Consider the following 17063-nt stretch of genomic DNA (forward strand, 5'->3'; position numbering starts at 1 on the left):
GGGCAGTTTATACCCCAGCGGCATGAACATTGACTTCTCCAATTTCAGGTAGCCCTCACCGTCTCCTCCCCTTCTCCGCTCTCCCTCAGCCCTCTGGCTCCTCTTCCTTTCCTCTTCCTGCCCCCCCTCCCCCACCCTACATCAGTCTGAAGAAGGGTTTTGACCTGAAACGTTGCCTATTTCCTACGCTCCATAGATGCTGCCACACCCGCTGAGTTTCCCCTAGCACTTTTGTCTACCTTCGTTAAATGTTGAAAGTTAGATTTAAACAGATTTCACTTAGGGGAAAATTGTTCCTTTGAAAGGTGCATGTTTTTTTTGTAGAAAGCAACATTTGGAAGAGCAGACTTTTTTTACTGAACAATAAATAGAAGATGGAAATGAAAACTGAATACTGAATATATATGCGCACATGATATGAAATTGACTCCTAATTAAAACACAACTAATTAATATGCTGTCACCATGATTATCTTTATATTTTCCATTTGTAATATATTTGGGCACAAACATTTTTCTTTCTATTTACCTTGACACAACCCATGCCACAACCCGTCCATTGGCAACCCATGTCATGCCACTCCAGGAAAATCATATTCCAACGTTCAACGCAAGTTGAGCCGGCCAAGAAGTCTTTCCCATTCCTAATTTAACACATGGATTAGTAATCTTGTTTTAATATCCCTGGGGTACCTGAGCTATGTATTCCATATGACTGTGCAAAATGAGATACAGTAGCGTTTGAAATCATTTTTTCAAACTATGTGGTAAGGCTCGTATTTATTCTTGTCTGTATCACAGATGCCAACAATCTTAATTGGAGGTTGTTTTTGAATTTTATAACTTTCCCTCTTTTTTCCAAACTCATTAGGGGCTAGATTTGCAGTCAGTTTTGAGTGTTGGTATTGTTTTTCCTGTTGTGTGTTGAGAGGAATACGATGGGAGGGATTATTACACTCTTTTCTGTGAGTGAATATTACTGTTAGGAAGTGTGGTGGTAGGAGAGCTGCTGCCTGAGTGAGCATTGTGTTCAGGCTGAGGGCAGCACATATCAGGAACAAGTATAGGTGTGTCGAGTCTCATCTTTATGTATTTTGAAGGCTGGCCAGTTCTGTCCTATCCCAGTGTTCTTGCATTATAAAGCAGAATAATTGTATTCTGCCGAGACATAAGAAACTGCAGGTGCTGGAATCCTGAGCAAAAGACAAATTGCTGGAGGAACTTAATGGGTCAGGCAGCATCTGGGAAGGGAAGGGACAGGGTGATGTTTCGAGCCTAAAGAAGGGTCCCAACCAAAGCATTGCCTTGTCTATTCCCTTCCCAACTAATGCCTGAATTCCTCCGGCACTTTGTGTAAATGTATTGTCGGCCTGGCTTTAAAGTGTAACAGAGGTTATTGTATGATTATGCCACATGATCATTGCATTATTTCTCAGGTGATGAAAGAAGGTGCACCAGAGCTCAATCTGAGCGGTTCTGAAGCTGAGGAAGAACGAGAGGAAGGCAAAGTGGAAGGAGAGAAGGATCCTGATTTCAACCAGGTAGTATGCTATTGATTCTGTTTGAAATGGTGTGTCATGAAAAAGTGACTGTAAACATCTTTGAGGGGTCCAGCTCTGATGAAAGATCATTGACCTGAAATGTGAGGCTGTTGCTCTTCCCATAGATGCAGCCTTTTCAGGTTTTATTTTCGATTTCCAGTACCTAGTTATTTTCAAGAATCTCTGAGTTTGTTTTTAAATATAGCCCACAGTATAACCAGAACTTGGATTGGTCTCAACTGGAATGCCTAGCTGCAGTCTTAGATATTTAACATCAGCACTTTAAGACCAAACATTACATTTCCACAATGGGGTACATTTGTATTCAGCTGATACAGTACAGTCATAATGTTGTGTGATACTCAACTAATGTACGCTGGTCAGAGTCATGCAGCATGGCATCAGGCCCTTTGGCTCAACTTGCCCACGCTGACCAAGATGCCCCATCTACATTTGTCCCACCTGCCCACATTTGGCCCATATCCCTCTAAATTTTGCAATCCAGGTCAACACAAGGGGTGATAATTATTGCAAACCTTCTGTATATTTTTAATGGAAAAAGTACCTTCAAAAAGTTTTGTTTTCTTTATTTTGATTTTCATGTGAAATTTTCTGAAATTATTTCTCTCCATATTCTTCCCCTCCATTTTCCATGCACAGTGATACAATGGCATGTACCTGTCACAATGTACAGTGTCAATTTCAAAATGGTTAATTAATACACTTGATATTTGGAACTGTATAAATGAGTTTAAGTATTCTCCAGGAGCAGAGCTAAGATACATCATTCAGCTGGGTCATTAAAGGCACAGTTTAAGAGAATGTTTTGACTTCATTGTAACCATCATTCCGTACAAATTGGACTACCTTGAGATTTTATTCATTCTGGCAGACAATTGTATTGTCAATTAGCATCGTTAAACACCAATTAATGTTCAAATATTCTTTGATCAGATCTTAATATAATTTCGTTTTAGAGATACAGAGGGGAAACAGACCCTTCAGACCACTGAGTCCGTACCGACCAGCGATCCCTGCGCATTAACGCTATCCTACACACACTAGGGACAATTTGACATTTATACCAAGCCAATTAACCTACAAACCCGTTCGTCTTTGGAGTGTGTGGAAACCGAAAATCTCGGAGAAAACCCACGTGATCACAGGGAGAACGTACAAACTCCGTACAGATAGCACCCGTCGTCGAGATCGAACCTGCATGCGCTGTAGGCAGCAACTCTACCGCTGCGCCATGCTGCCGTCCATACAATTGAGGATTTTTCAAAAAGCAGAGGAACATGTAGAATTTATATCAGACCCTTCTGGACAAAGTAGACAACGGTTAAAAAAATTGCACAGAATGAAATAGAGATGGCATTTGCTGATTAAGCACAAACTGTCACTCCGTTCTACGCAGATTAGATGCACGTAGAATTGAATAGTTTATTTTTCCTTTTATGTCAATGCATACAGAGATACAGTTGTAAACTTCTGTTTCAGAGTAATGGCGCTAAGCGGCGGAAACTGGCGCACCCTTGTATTGGCAGTAGCAGTAGCACGTACTATAAACAGGGGATTCGACGTAGTACGCGGCATAGAGTTCGAGGGGAAAAGGAGCTCATTGTGTCAGCCAATCAAACTCTCAAAGAGTTAAAAATACAGGTAAATATATTTTAATGTGCTTTTAAATAAAGTTTTGGGTATTGTGACTCCTTGACCTTGAATATGCCTTGAAACACATCCATTTTAGAAAAGAGGAGGTGCTTGAAGCCTTAAAGCACGTAAACTGTGTAAATCCTGCAGACATTGGAAGATAGGGAGGAAATTGCTAGTGTCCTGGCAGATATATTTGTGTCATCATTAGCCATGATTAAGCTATCGGAAGACTGGATGGTGGCTAATATTGTACCTCGATTTAAGGACAACCCAGGAAACTGCAGCCCAGTGAATGCTAAAATCAGTGGTGGCAAAGTTACTGGAGGATATTCTGAGAGATGGTATCTGCCTACATTTGTAAAGGCGAGGACCGATGAAAGATGTTCAGCATGACTTTGTGTATAGGAAATCGTGTCTCACATTTTTGAGTGAATTTTTTGTAAGGGCGATGAAGAAGATTTAAAAAGCAGTGCAGTAGATCTTGACATTGTGGACTTTAGCGAGGCCTTGACCAGCTAACCCTTGGGAAGCTGGTCAGTAAGGTTAAAGGCATGTAGATCTGCAGACAAAAATAATTCACATGGAGCCCTTGATTGATATTCAGAATAAACTTTTCTTATTACAAGTTGGCCAACTTAGACGCCTGTCCTAGGCCTGTTGCTCTCCAATTCAAAGCATCCATTATTTTGATACTATTCTCTACCTACCTTTCCCCTGTTATCTCTACCCCGCATGCACAGCAAGTATATAGGATGCGGTAAATTGTTTTAGCTACACTTAGTTTAGTTTAGAGATACAGCGTGGACACAGGCCCTTCGACCCACCGAGTCCGCACAGAACAGCGGTATCTGCACATTAACACTATCCTACACCCACTAGGGACAATTGACACTTATACCAAGCCAATTAACCTACAAATCTGAATGTATTTGGAGTGTGGGAGGAAACCGAAGATCTTCGAGAAAATCCACATGGTCATGGGGAGAATATACAAACTCCGTACAGACAGCACCCGTAGTCAGGATCGATTCTGGACCTCCGACGCTGCAAGGCAGCAACTGCTGCGCCACCGTGCCGCGCAATTCTTGAGCCCTAACGCTATACATACTGCAGTATTGAGAGGATCTACTGAAACAAAACTCAATTGTTTTTAGCTTAATATAAAAAATATTATGGTGCAGCTTTGTTTTGGTTGCACTAAGGTTAATAGTAATGGTAGGTCTATTGGAAATAATTCAGTTTGTCAGATATATTTGTTTTTTATAAATTACAGTAAATGGCATTAATGTAGTGAATTATTAAAGAAAACAAAAATTGACCATTAAGCAAATCTGCAATTTTAAATGGTTATAAAGGATCTAATGTCATGCAATGAACCACAGATACAAATTACACTGATGTACAACAATGTTCCAATGAATGATATCAAGGAGGTGCCAATGTTATAACAATCCAATTTCCAAAGCAGTAGTCAAATAAACTATAATTTATTTTAAGAATGCACTTTGTCTAGATTGTCCACAGGAGGAATCCCTGACTTACAGCTGCCTCGATAACTTTTCCTCTGTAGATCATGCACGCGTTTTCTGTTGCACCGTTTGACCAGAACTTGTCACTGGATGGACGGATGTTAACTGATGACACAGCGACACTAGGCAACCTGGGGGTCATCCCAGAATCAGTGATTCTATTAAAGGTACATTTATTTGACCATTAGTTACTTTTTTTCACTGTTAATATCAGCCTGCTACTGTTTATTTAAAAATCATGATTTATTGGTTGTATGGTGATTTTAACCATATAACAATTACAGCACGGAAACAGGCCATCTCGGCCCTACAAGTCCGTGCCGAACAATTATTTTCCCTTAGTCCCACCTGCCTGCACTCATACCATAACCCTCCATTCCCTTCTCATCCATATGCCTATCCAATTTATTTTTAAATGATACCATCGAACCTGCCTCCACCACTTCCACTGGAAGCTCATTCCACACCGCTACCACTCTCTGAGTAAAGAAGTTCCCCCTCATGTTACCCCTAAACTTCTGTCCCTTAATTCTGAAGTCATGTCCTCTTGTTTGAATCTTCCCTATTCTCAAAGGGAAAAGCTTGTCCACATCAACTCTGTCTATCCCTCTCATCATTTTAAAGACCTTTATCAAGTCCCCCCCTTAACCTTCTGCGCTCCAGAGAATAAAGACCTAACTTATTCAACCTTTCTCTGTAACTTAGTTGTTGAAACCCAGGCAACATTCTAGTAAATCTCCTCTGTACTCTCTCTATTTTGTTGACATCCTTCCTATAATTGGGCGACCAAAATTGTACACCATACTCCAGATTTGGTCTCACCAATGCCTTGTACAATTTTAACATTACATCCCAGCTTCTGTACTCAATGCTCTGATTTATAAAGGCTAGCATACCAAAAGCTTTCTTTACCACCCTATCTATATGAGATTCCACCTTCAAGGAACTATGCACATTTTAATGGAGTCATTGACTTTACTTTGTATTAATTAACCTTGTAATTTCTTATTGTCGGGCAGCATTCTGTCCATCTGATCTCGGCTTTTGTTTAAGATGAACAATGTATGATGAGATGTTCTTGCTCATCTGTACTGTCTATAGCCTATCCAAATTACTTTAGGTTGAAATCACTGGAGGTCTAATAGTGAACATAATTTTTATAAAATTATGCTGATTTTTCAATCGTATTAGTTTTTAGTTTGAAGAACAGCATGGAATTCGGCCCTTTGGCCCATGGAGTCCATGCTGACCTTTGATTAATGGTTCACATGAGTTCTACGTTATCCCACTTTCTCATTCACTTCCCACACATGGGGGCAATTTACAGAGGCCATTTAACCCATGTCTTTGGGATGTCTGAGAAAATCGGAGCAAACCCGCGTGGTCACAGGGAGAACATGCAAAGTCCACACAGAAAGCACCCAAGGCCAGGGTCAAAACTAGGTGTCTGGTACTATGTAGCAGCAGCTCTACCAGTTTGCACCACTGTGCCACCCTAATCATCTAATCAATTTGCATAATTTCTCCCATATTAGCCATTAGTTGTGTATCCAATGTATTCTAAAATCATTCTACGTGGATAGCAATTTCAAATAGCCGTCAAAATGTTACTTTATAAATTTAACATGTATATCAAGTTGATTTTTTAAATGGAGGGCAAGTAATTCTACCATAGACCCTTGGAATATGTCCTGATCACTGGCCTGGTTTTATTTTATTCAGACATACAGTGCCCTCCATAATGTTTGGGACAAAGACCCATCTTTTATTTATTTGCCTCTATACTACACACATTTGAGATTTGTAATAGAAAAAAATCACATGTGGTTAAAGTGCACATTGTCAGATTTCATTGAAGGCCATTTTTATTCATTTTGGTTTCACCGTGTAGAGATTACAGCTGTGTTTATACATAGTCCCCCCCCCCCCATTTTAGGGCACCATAATGTTTGGGACACATGGCTTCATGGGCGTTTGTAATTGCTCAGGTGTGTTTAATTACCTCCTTAATGCAGGTATAAGAGAGCTCTCAGCACCTAGTCTTTCCTCTAGTCTTTCCATCACATTTGGAAACTTTTATTGCTGTTTATCAACATGAGGACCAAAGTTGTGCCAATGAAAGTCAAAGAAGCCATTATGAGTCTGAGAAACCTTAGGCTTACCAAAATCAACTGTTTGGAACATCATTAAGAAGAAAGCACTGGGGAGCTTACCAATCGCAAAGGGACTGGCAGACCAAGGAAGACCTCCACAGCTGATGACAGAAGAATTATCTCTATAATAAAGAAAAATCCCCAAACACCTGTCTGCCAGATCAGAAACACTCTTCAGGAGTCAGGTGTGGATTTGTCAATGACCACTGTCCACAAAAGACTTCATGAACAGAAATACAGAGGCTACACTGCAAGATGCAAACCACTGGTTAGCCGCAAAAATAGGATGGCCAGGTTACAGTTTGCCAATAAGTACTTAAAAGAGCAACCACAGTTCTGGAAAAAGGTCTTGTGGAGAGATGAGACTAAGATTAACTTATATCAGAGTGATGGCAAGAGCAAAGTATGGAGGAGAGAAGGAACGGCCCAAGATCCAAAGCATACCACCACATGTGTGAAACACAGTGGTGGGGGTGTTATGGCCTGGGCATGTATGGTTGCTGAAGGTACTGGCTCACTTATCTTCATTGATGATACAACTGCTGATGGTAGTAGCATAATGAATTCTGAAGTGTGTGGACACATCCCATCTGCTCAAGTTCAAACAAATGCCTCAAAACTCATTGTCCCGCGGTTCATTCTACAGCAAGACAATGATCCCAAACATACTGCGAAAGCAACAAAGGAGTTTTTCAAAGCTAAAAAATGGTAAATTCTTAAGTGGCCAAGTCAATCACCCGATCTGAACCCAATTGAGCATGCCTTTTATATGCTGAAGCGAAAACTGAGGGGGACTAGCCCCCAAAACAAGCATAAGCTAAAAATGGCTGCAATACAGGCCTGGCAGAGCATCACCAGAGAAGACACCCAGCAACTGGTGATGTCCATGAATCGCTGACTTTAAGCAGTCATTGCATGCAAAGGATATGCAACAAAATACCAAACATAACTACTTTCACTTACATGACATTGCTGTGTCCCAAACAATTTGGTGCCCTGAATGGGGGGGGGGACTATGTATAAACACTGCTGTAATTTCTACATGGTGAAACCTAAATGCATTTAAATGGCCTATATTAAAATCTGATAACCACATGTGATTTTTTTTCTATTACAAATCTCAAATTGTGGAGTACAGAGGCAAATAAACATACGATGGGTCTTTGTCCCAAACATTATGGAAGGCACTGTATTCTTTTCATTCTCGCTTGATGTAGCTGCATTATCTTAAAATGTTTGTGCCATAAATTTCACAACATTTCTCTTAATCGGTTTGCCTGCAAACCAGTGGCCCGCTTTAAAAAGCTTTGATTTTTGTAACAACAAAAAATAATTAGCCTTTATAATTATCTATGTTGATATTCTGTTTATCCCAGTCTTTTAAGTGTTTGTAAATTTCATGCTATATCAGGAGTACACCCATAACCCAGGTAATTCCAACTTGCCAACAATTTTATTTTCTATTCTCGGTCAGTATTTCAACATAAATTTATCCTGCTTTTTTGTGCTGTCATTTAAATTGTTTAATCATTGTTTTCAAGTCCATGTGAAAAACACAATAAATGCCAAGGGTGGAGATTTAATTTAAAGACATTTGACTGATCATAAAAATGTTACTGAGCTAAGGTGCAAGTGTATGCAAATATTCTAATTTCATTATCTTCTGTACTTAAGGCTGATGAACCAATTGCTGATTATACAGCAATGGACGATATAATGCAAGGTACGAGATTTTATTTGTAGATTCATCAATGTCACTTGTCAATTCAAGAAGCATTTAGACAGGTACATGGATCGTACAGGTTTAGAGGGATATGGGCCAAATGCAGGCAGGTGGAACGTGTAGATGGGACATGTAGGTCGGTGTGGGCAAGTTTGGCCGAAGGGCCTGTTTCCATGCTATACACTCTGACTCTGACTATTCAACTTAATTGTAGTACAAAGTGAGTAATGGTAATTTCAATAGAGGATTATAATCCATAACATTGTCATTTTAATTCCTTGAATTTAATGAATAAAATATGAATTATTTTATAGTTAACAATTTTTTATTTTATAAATCTAGTTTACTGTGCTGATTTGTAATGTTTTTTGATAGCTCTTAATTAACATTGCAACTTTTTTTTTCAGTGTGTATGCCTGAAGAGGGTTTTAAAGGTGAGATTTTCTTTTTAAATGTTGAAAAATTTGTGGCTCAACAGTATAAATGAATCTCTTTTGGAATTTATCTGTCCGGTCTGTGGGTACATAATGTCCCCAAATGTTAATAATATGGCAAATGTCCATACCCCAATATTTCTTTTTTTAATCTGAATTGTTAGCTCAAGCATTGGTATTAATAATATGTCCAGATTGAGATGCATGTGATTATCTTGCCAGCTGTCAGTAATGCTACAGCAATTTTGGATGTTTTGGATGTTGCTTGGTTTGTTATTTTTGTTGGTAAGATATAGAGGATTATACTTGAATGTAAGGAGAGAGTTTACAGTTAATGGCATGACCCTTAACAGAGGGATCTTGGAGTGCAAGTTCAAAACTCACTAAAGGTGGCAACACAAGTAGATAGTGGTAAAGAAGGCATATGGTATGCTTGCCTTCATTGCTAGGGTCATTGAATGTAAGAGTCAGGAAGTTATGATGCAGGTCTATTGGACTGTGGTTAATCTGCATTGGGGGTATTGCGTGCAGTTCTGGTTGCCCAATACAGGAAAGATGTGGAAGTGCAGCCTGGATTAGAGGATTTCAGGGACAGGGAGAGGTTGGATAGAATTGGATTGTATTCTATGGAATGTCAGAGGTTGAAGGGAGACTTCCGAGAGACATAGATAGGGTAGACAGTCAAAACCTTTCTCCCAGGGTGTAAATGTCCAATACTAAAGGGCATAGCTATACGGTGAGAGGGGAAAATGTAATGGAGATGTGCGGGGCAAGTTTTATTTTTACACAGATGGTAGTGGGGGCCTGAAGGCATTGTCAGGGGTGGTGGTGGAGGCAGATACGATAGTGGTGTTTAAGAGGCTTTTAGATGGGCACATGGAAGCACAGGTAATAGAGTGAAATGGATCATGTGTAGGCAGATGAGGTAAGTTCAGCAAGGCATCAAGTTCGGCACAAACATTGGGGGCCATAGGGCTCATCCCTGTGCTGTCCTGTTCTATGTTCTATATTGTAAACAATCACTTGACTGCTAATAACATTATTTGACTGCTCAGAACGACACCTTAAACTGCTGCATGGTTCTTGTTGCAGGTACTGGTCTATTGGGCCACTGAAGTGATAGACCTGCTGTAGACAGCTGGGTGGACGTTGTGCAGTAGGAAGATGCACGGGGGTAAAATCACTCTGACATTGCACCAGGCATACAAGGATGCACACTGACTTGGTTTATACTTTTAAAAAGAAATGACCAGTCTAAGTTTGCTTGCAACTCTTGCAAAGAGCAGTGTCTAATACGTGGCTCAAGAACAATGGAGGAAAAAAATCCCCTTTCCATGCTGCCTTGGCATATGATGGTGACCAGATAATTGACTTATATTAGGGGGAAAATATTCTCCTCAATTCACTGTCTAAAAATGTGTTTGAAGCAAAAGTGGTTTCATGATGGCTAATCTATCCAAGCAGCTTGAAGTAAAGTTCCCTCCATGGGCACTCGTAACTGTTGGTAAATTGTTATTGGCCACTAGACAGGTAATAAATTTTCTGTGTGATCCCACCACACAGTTGATTTCTGCTTAGAACGACACACCAAATTGACCTTAAAATTGTGTAATATTGAGTTAATTTGTTTAATAAAGATTAACACATCAGAGCTGCATTTCAGAATGTGTAATATGCAAGAACAAAATGAATAGATTTAATATTCTACAAGTATGAAAGAGTTCCCCAAGTTGGGTTGTTCTTTGCAACTTAAGCTGCATACACAGTGAAATAGTTGCCTGAATTATTACATAAGTAATGTCTCCTAACGTGTTCAAATAATATTGTACTAGGACCACTGAAGTGCTGTAAATAAATGCAAAGCTTCCTGATTTAATACATTTTACTGTTTTGTTTTCTTTTGATACAACCTTTTGCTTGAAAAGGAATTGAAAGTGTGCTACAATAGTTTTTTCCAAATCCTGTTAAAAGGGTTGTGCAAATTGCGTTTGTTGTAGAAATGCTGTGGTAAGAATGACAAATCCACTAGAATTGTTATATTGCTTTACTGTACTAAATAAATGAACAGATGGTTACAGAAAATGTGATTTAGTTTTTGTTCAGGTCGGGCCTGAAGGCACTGAATATTCAGATCCATCTGAATGTTACAACATTGACAATGATGAGTAAATATCTGATATCCTAAATTGATTTCACATTGTAAAATGCCATTGAAGTTTGTCAATTGTGATATTACTGGAACAAGCATGCAGAGACTTATTTGTGGACAGCACCTGCAGACTGTTCCCCTTCTGTCTACAGAACATACTAACCTCTTATATCCCAATTTTGTTTTCTGATAATATCCCATTTTTTTCTGTTAATATCCGAATAATGAAAATTGTAATGATTTGCCTTGTAAGTGAGTGGTTGTCAACTTTAGTTGAAATTGATGTGGAGTAATTTGTATAAAATCTCATATTTTTGCTTTCATATTCATCCATCCTCTTACAAGGCATCTTATTTGTAGTTGACACCTCTGGATCAAATGAATAGGCCAGCAGGAGAGCGCAGCATGTTTAAAGTAAGAACATAGAGTAGAAGTAAGAAATTGCACGTGCTGGTTTACAAAAAAGACCACAAAGTGGTGCAGTCCACCATGGATTAGTGACTTGTTGAGTTGGGATTCTTTTTCCCTACAAAACTGCCAGTCCAAAGAAGCCCCCTGACCTGAAAGGTCACCTATCCATGTTTAAAGTAAGTTTTGCTTCAAAATGTTCTAAAAAAAAATTACAATGCAGTTTCCTTTTTCTTACTATGTCATCTCAGTAAACCATGGAGGTCTTACAGATGCTGTTAAATGTCCACCACTCACCGTCTGGTTTTGGTGTGCAACTTGAAATACCATGGAACAGTCAAACTCTAATCTTCATTCTGAGGTTAAATGCATGATTTCCCTAATCCAGCAGCAGTTTTACTGAATAGTAGTTTGTCAAACCTGGTAGGTAAAGCTAGTCGTTGCAGAATTTACACGATTGTATGTGATGCCAGGGAAGGGCTGTGGTGGGGTTTGCGTCGATGCTGTAGTTGGAATAAGGGCAGAAAATCCTAGAACATTCAATAAACAAAGGTGGGTGTCTTGGGAATTGATTGATGGATGATTCAACATCTTCAATAGGAAAAATGCTAAAGTTTGAAGCATTTTCAGTGGACAAGTCAAGGTAACCAAGAAACCTTCTCTCCAACCTATTTCATTCTGGTGGTATTTTTTTCCCCTTCCCGTTGCCATGTCTACGATGACAGTGGGGCCTTTGCTCCAGTCATGTAAATTCCTCAGCGATAGTTTATTATCGTGTTCCCCATTCCTGATCAGAAGCAGTATTATCACCTTGACCATTTATTTAACGTAGTTGCAGAATATTCAACGGGAAGAATTCTGGCACAAACTAATTGCTGGTGCTAGAGGAATCTAGTTCTTTATTTCCAAGTCTGGGTGTGGTCTAATTTCTAACCAGTTCTCCTCTCCAAACTAGAAACTTTACCACTACAGTCTTCTCGCGATACATCTGTGACCCGTTCCCTCTGGCGACTGTTTGCATACCTGTGTCTACAAAACAAAGAATCTCACTCTGGCATGTCACATGTGATAATAAAGTATCATTCATTCATTCACTTATGAACATCATGCATTCATCAAAGCAACAGTAAGAGGTTGTGTTCAAGAAGGAACTGCAGATGCTGGAAATTCGAAGGTAGTCAAAAATGCTGGAGAAACTCAGCGGGAGAGGCAGCAACTATGGAGCAAAGGAAATAGGCAACGTTTCGGGTCGAGACCCTTCTTCAGACTCCACTGTGAGGTTGTGTTCAGGTTACCTTTTATTTCATTCCTTGTATGATGCCTTCAGCTGGGAGTTTTTCTTTTATTTTTATACTTTATGACCATTCTGTGGTATTCCTAAAGCTGTAATAGAAATAACGGTGAAAAGTCTTTCACTTTATGTCCACTTTGTTCAGGATGTTCAGTCTATGTTCAGAATATAGCATCTTAGGCCCTGCGATCTTGTTGTGTTTAATATAGAGATTGTGCGAAAACAGACTTTTTCGCCCACTGAGTCCGCTCCGACCAGCGATCCCCATACACTGGCACACACTACACACTAGAAACAATTTACAATTTTTACAGAAGCCAATTAACCCACAAAACTGTATACCTTTGGAGTGTGGGATGAAACCAGAGCACCTGGGGAAAACCCACGTGGTCATGGGCAGAACGTACAAACTCTGTACAGCACCCATAGTCTGGATCGAATCCAGGACTCTAGTGCTGTGAGGCAGCACCTCTACCACTCCTCCCTGGTGGACATTTCTGTAAACACCATGGTATTGCAGCATTAAATGAAACGTTTGTACTGGTAAGCTGAATTATTAATTATAGTCAGTCAATGAACACTGATGTTCTGGAGTTATGATTTCCCAGATTTCAATGAGAGTCTTTCCCTCCCATGTTACGTGTGCGCCATCTGGATTTGCATCCATTTCTCCTTTTTCCTCTTTCCCCTAAACTACTTCCTCTGGCCTCACAATACATGCCTCTTCTATCCTTAGCTTGTTCGCACGCTTTTGTCTTTTCATATCTGGCCTTCGTCCAACCATCTGCCAATCAACCCTCCCCCCCCCCCACCTCTATCTATCTATCACTTGCCAGAATTTGAACTTCCCCACCACAATCGGTTTGAAGAAAGGTCTCAGCCCAAAATGCCAAGAATCCATGTTCTCTGGAGATATGTTATGTCAGCACTTTCTGTCTTTTTTTGTGAACCAGTATCTGCAATTCCATGTCATCATCATCAATACATCATCCCAAAATAGATTTGATTTCTTTCCATGAATACCATCTGATCTGTATATTTGCATCTGTTTTATTTTTAAGATTTCCAGCATCTATATGCCCAGGTGAGATGGATGCTGTTTATTTTAATTCATCACATCTCTGAAGCACCCTTGATGCATTACAATTGCTTTCCCCTTCACAGTGGAGCACTGGAGCTGAAAATAATCCTGCAGAAAGCAATTTTTTTTTTTTTAATTACCTAAGCATGAACAACAATTTGCATCCCTGGAGAAATCGCCCCCACCATGGAAACGCCTTAGACTTGTTTTATTCCACAGTGGATCAAGCTGTTCTTGTGCTATGCTCACTGAAGCCTGCCCTTTTGTGTTTATCAAAGATGGGTATCGAAAGGGCAGCACATTCAAAAGACGTACAGGTTTGTAGGTTAATTGGCTTCTGTAAATTGTCTCTAGTGTGTAGGATAGAACTAGTGTGCCGGTGGTTGCCCATCCCATCCCTATGAGAAGTTGTTCCAAATCATCTCAGCTTTAAATGATCAGCCACTTTTATCTTATGTCCCCTTGTTCAAGTTCTTCCACAGGTGGAGTCATCTTGACATGTACCCTCTATTGTCCCCTTCAGATCTCTTCAACTCCAAAGAATATATATCTAATAGATTTTGCTACTATTTATAGAGCATCCCCACCCCCCTCCCCCTCCCCCTCCTTAGTAATTAACCTGGTGACTCATTTGGACTATCTCCAATGTTACTATATTCTTTCTTAAGGTGACCAAAACTGTACTTGGCATTCCTCACACATCCTTTAAAATTGTCATCATTTCCCTATTCTTTTAAACTCCAACCTTCTTGCAATAAAGGCCAATTGCCTTCCTAACTACTTGTTACACCTACCTACTTAATTTCTGCAATTCTTGCACAAGAACCCCTAAATCACTCTGTACTTATCTGTAATCTTCCTCCATTAGTTGATAGTTTGTCTTTAGCTTCCTCTTACATAACATATTTCCCTGATTTGACAAGTTTTTGCCTACTCATTATCTATATGATGTTGCAGAATTCAATATCCTCATTTTAACATGCCCTATTTTTGTGTTACTTGGATACTTTTCACTATGCTTCCCTCTGCCAGATCATTAGTGTAAGTAGCAAATAATTGAAGAAGCAAAACTGATCTTTGGAGAATTCCACTAGTTAATGTTGTTGCAACCAGCTGTCTGTCTTCTGGGTTGATAACCAGTCTTTATGCTAGCACACTTCCCCCAATTCACCCATGGTATTAGTTGGGCAGAATAGTAAGTTTGCAGATGACTCAAAACTTGGAGCAATGGGTAGTGAAGAAGGTTGTCAAAGGATAGAGCAGGTTATAGATCAGTTGCAAATATGGGCAGAGAAATGACAGATGAAATTTAATCTGCACGTCTGAGGTGTTCTTTGGAAGGTCTAATGTAAGGGCAAAGTTGACAGTAAATAGCAGCAGACTACAGAGTATTGATGTATAGCTATATCTTGGGGTGCAAGTCCATAGCTCCCTGAATGTGGCAAAAACGGGTGACAACGTGGTAAAGAAGGTTTGCCTTCATCAGTGAGTAAAAGAATCAGGAAGTCATGTTGCACCTTTATAAAACATTTGGAGTATGGTTTGCAATGGTCTTTGGGAGAGGATTAACCGGGATGTTACTTGGATTGGAGTGTATTAGCTACAAGGAGAAATTGGACAAACTTGTCGTGTTTTCTTTGAAGCATCAGAGGCTGAGGGGAAACCTGATGGAAGTTAATAAAATTATGAGGCAATGTTTTAAGAAACGTTTAGACAGGTACATGGATAAGATAGGTTTAGAGAGATATGGACCAAACACAGGCAGGTGGGACTAGTGTGGATGGGACATGTTGGGTAGGTTGGCTGAGGCTTTTTTCCACGCTCTATGACTAGATAGAGTAGACAGTCAGAGTCTTTTTCCCAGGGCAGAAATGTCAAATGCCAGCAGGCATAGCTTTAAGGTGAGGAAAGGGAAAATTTAAAGAAGGCGTGCAGGGCAAAATATTGTTAAATCGTTGTAGGTGCCTGCAACGTGCTGCCAGTGGATGTAGTGGAAGCAGACACTATAGCCGAGTTTAAGAGGCAGTTATACAGGCTCGCAACGGTGAAGAATACAAGCAAGAAAGTACTTTGAATCTGGACTGGCTGTAAAACCCCTGACAATTGTATACACTTCATTGCAATAATTTCAAATAACACACCCCAGACTAGCTAAAATTCTCCTGTCCTGGCTACTTTCTCATACATATTCCCTATACCTTCTCTAGTTTTTATCATATGCTCCTTAGAATACATTGACGAGAATTGTACATAGTAGTCTAGTTGTTGCCAAACTAATCTGGTGTGGAGTTATAACTGTCATGTTCTTAGTTCTAATATATCCCCTTAGTTAATATAAGAAAGTACCTTGCCCACCACTTAATCTACCAGTTCGACTGCAGTCAACTAACAATAGGTATGCCCGTAAGTCCCAATTGCCTAAAAGGTGTGTCCTGCAACATAATTTCCGATGGGTACCTTAGTACCCCACCATTTTTTAGGTGTTCCCTGGCACCATTCGCCCTCCTCACATGCCTTTAGATGGACACTTAACAAGCAATGAAACAGAAGGTTCAGTCCTAATGAGGGCAAATGAGATTAGTGTAAATGGGTAAAAAGATTGGCATAGACGTGGTGGGCTGAAGATAGTTTTCTTGCTGAACAACTTAGTACATTCACCACGGCTGCTGCATGTTGCCTGACCTGCTGGGTGTTTCCAGCACTGTCTGGTTTTTTTGTCTTTCTTCATACGCTAATATGTAGATCCACCTGCACAGCATAAATAGAGAAGAAATGAAGAAGGGTCTCGACCCGAAGCGTCACCCATTCCTTCTCTCTGGAGATGCTGCCTGTCCAGCATTTTGTGTCCCATCTTCGGTTTAAACCAGCATCCGCAGTTCCTTCGAAGATAGACACAAAATGCTGGAGTGACTCCGCGGGACAGGCTGCATCTCTGGAGAGAAGGAATGGGTGACGTTTCGGGTCGAGACCCTTCTTCAGACTGAGATCTTCAGAGCTGTGGTTCCTTCCTACCCAAGCGGGAGGTGTTGCTCAAGACTGCCCGAAGCTGCCGCCGAGGCTGGTGTGTAATTGCGCCGCGCTTCGGTGGGTGTAATACC

General features: G+C 40.2%; 1 protein-coding gene across 8 annotated transcripts in view; it reads left to right on the forward strand.

Moving 5' to 3' along the window:
- The window catches only part of usp48 (ubiquitin specific peptidase 48), a 95497-nt gene extending 84379 nt beyond the window's left edge, over positions 1-11118 (forward strand). For all 8 annotated transcript variants that reach the window (XM_033047950.1, XM_033047952.1, XM_033047957.1 and 5 more), the window contains exons 22-27: positions 1437-1541; positions 3042-3203; positions 4768-4893; positions 8554-8602; positions 9010-9036; positions 10129-11118. In XM_033047950.1, coding sequence (XP_032903841.1) covers positions 1437-1541; positions 3042-3203; positions 4768-4893; positions 8554-8602; positions 9010-9036; positions 10129-10151 — 492 coding nt within the window. In that variant the 3' untranslated portion in view covers positions 10152-11118. The remainder of the gene's footprint in view (positions 1-1436; positions 1542-3041; positions 3204-4767; positions 4894-8553; positions 8603-9009; positions 9037-10128) is intronic.
- The last annotated feature ends 5945 nt before the right edge of the window (positions 11119-17063 follow it).

This window comes from Amblyraja radiata, chromosome 31 (assembly GCF_010909765.2).
Source record: "Amblyraja radiata isolate CabotCenter1 chromosome 31, sAmbRad1.1.pri, whole genome shotgun sequence".
Taxonomy (NCBI): Eukaryota; Metazoa; Chordata; class Chondrichthyes; order Rajiformes; family Rajidae; genus Amblyraja; species Amblyraja radiata.